Source organism: Manduca sexta, unplaced genomic scaffold (assembly GCF_014839805.1).
Source record: "Manduca sexta isolate Smith_Timp_Sample1 unplaced genomic scaffold, JHU_Msex_v1.0 HiC_scaffold_1133, whole genome shotgun sequence".
NCBI lineage: Eukaryota > Metazoa > Arthropoda > Insecta > Lepidoptera > Sphingidae > Manduca > Manduca sexta.
This window is the reverse complement of record NW_023591968.1, coordinates 9,833-12,361: the sequence shown is the minus strand read 5'-3', so window position 1 is coordinate 12,361 and position 2,529 is coordinate 9,833. Positions and strand designations below refer to the sequence as shown.

At 35.4% G+C, this 2,529-nt stretch overlaps 1 protein-coding gene across 1 annotated transcript; it reads right to left on the bottom strand.

The window, feature by feature from the left end:
- Positions 1 to 503: 503 nt before the first annotated feature.
- LOC119191164 (neuronal acetylcholine receptor subunit beta-3-like) lies at positions 504 to 2,066 on the bottom strand. Its single transcript, XM_037445053.1, has one exon. It carries the CDS (start codon positions 2,064 to 2,066, stop codon positions 918 to 920), a length of 1,149 nt encoding a protein of 382 aa, XP_037300950.1. The 3' UTR covers positions 504 to 917.
- Positions 2,067 to 2,529: the final 463 nt, after the last annotated feature.

The window sequence follows — 2,529 nt, the reverse complement described above, 5'->3', positions numbered from 1 at the left end:
AGACTTAGAGATTGTTTTTCTATTCCAAAATAATTATTAGCCATTCGTTATTTAATTATTAAGATTTATATTTGTGAGTTCGATCAATTAGTATGACTATATGAATTTCACTTATGAGTAAGTATCACTTCACATCCCATTTTTTGATATACCGCTTTGGCCGGTATGCAGCTCTCCTATGACGGAATACGGACGCAATATAAATAAATTTTAATGTGGTTTATAAAACGAATCACTAAAAAATGGACACTATGTTACAGGCCACACTGTTCCTCTAAGTTATTTGTTGTACCAGTAAAAGTCTTTTGCTAGGGCAGAGTCGTGAGTAAGGGCTAGTATTTTAAGCCAGTGGTTAAGGTGGCGAAAATAATCTTTACTGGGACAGCAATGCTTGATTTGCCACATGATGCCAGATGTAAATACAACTTGCATACTCTCGTATTTAAGAGATTTGGCGAATTTTGGTGTCGGTATGTGTATATAAATAAAACAAAATATTAATTATGTATTTTTTATTTAAGCAGTATCAACAAAAAAAAATGACTCAATTGGAATAAAACTATTTTTTGGATTTCAACGCGGTTTCAACTTCAAGACAATGAGCTAATTCTGCGTAGATCGGGCTGTCAACAGTTTAAACTTTGAAAAATGATGTATTATTTTAAAATGTAGATAGATATTGTACCTTTAACTTTTCGCACGATCAACACCTCAGTCTCCCCCGTGACCATAAAGGCTGCAAAGTCTTCGAAACGTCGCGAGAAAAATGTTATATAAAAACAGCGATATAACCCGAAAAAAATTTTTCAAAGTCTAACATTCGCGTAAGCATAAGATCATTACATTAGAATCAAGTTTATGGATGTTTGTGAATTTATTTTAATTTCAATATTAATGTTTACGCTCATATAATTATATTAGGGTATAAATTTAAAATACATACTTATGTAAGCTACAATACTTACAACAACGTAAACTATATTTACTAAAGTTGCGAAATCCGTCCATTCCTGCGAGTGTTTCTCTTCCTTACATTTCCAACGCGGCCACATTAGTAGTTTCTCGCGAATTACTAACACAACTTCATTCACTGACGAAAGCCAAGCGGGAGGCAATGTCTTTTTCTCACATATCCCATGTAGTACAAACGTTAAAATAATACCAATAGTAGTTATTGCTATCGATCCTCGGTAGAAGAGAAGTATAGTAGGAGGATCAGTACCTCGTATTGGAACAAAGTCATCAATCGCTGACAAAAGATACAAGTGACACACAAGACTAAAAGAAATCATTTGTAAACGTAAGCCATCTCGCACGTTCAATAACAAACAGATTGTAGTAAACACAGAAAGAATTACACAAGGATGTACGACAGCAAGTACAAGAGAAGATCCATTACGTTTTATAATGAAAGTAAGTCGTATTTGTATATTCGAGTCGGCTATATTTTCTTGCTTAATATCAACAGCTTGCCATTGCACATTGCCACGGACAAAATCTACTAAAGGATTCTTTACTTTGAACCTTACTTTACCATTTATACGCCAATCACCAAAGTCTACCAGGCACGTCTGTGTATCTAACGGCCATTTGGCCAGTTTCAGCGTACACCAAGTTCTCAAATAGATTCTGGGACTACATACAACCTGTCCATCACTTTTGATTTGGCAAGACGTATAGTAATATCTTTCACTATCATCCTCATCAACAACATTGAGAAGCCTCATACCTGGTGCCCAAATATTCATGCTTGAAACAACAGTATCATTTACGCCGCCGTAATCGGACGGGTTCCATTTAAGCCTATCGTCTTGCCACTCGAAATCCGCCCTAACATTCAACATAAATACTTCTTCATTGCTGTCGAAAATGTAGGATCTTATACTAAAAGTAACACCAATTTCCACAGTTTCGTTTGGTTTTGGAGATTCCGTGTAGCGATGCCAACGTAGAAGGTCTGTGTGCAGCTTTATTTCCCAGATATTTTCATGGCTGCTGTTGTCGATGATGCAGTCACTTCTCATAGAATGTATGAAGAGTAATAAGAGTGAAATGCTCAGTATCATTGCTGAATTTGTACTGACATTAGGCAAGTAATTTTATGACTAAAGTAACATGATATATGTACGCCCACTTAGATAATTCGGATAAGCAGTTACACTTGCCTAATTATTATTTTGTTTTCATTTGTAACTGGTTTGAATTGCGAATGATGTACGAAAATTTCTTGATTGAGATTCCGAAAATTTGTGCCATTCGAGGTCTAGCCTTTTGAAAGTTTAGTAATAAAAGTTAAAGATTGGTAAACGTGTAAGTTTATGTTAACAATAATTTGCTTGGAACGTTCTAGAGCCGTGTAAATGTCGTTCGCAGTTTACAACTAAAACAATTTGGATTCTTGGAGCGGCGCATTAGTCGGGTACTCAGAGTTTATGGTAATGTTGTGTTTGTGGGGCGTTACGAGAAATTTATAATCTACGCCATTCCAATACGATTCGCAGAGAGTTAAATTTTTAACCATTGTTTACT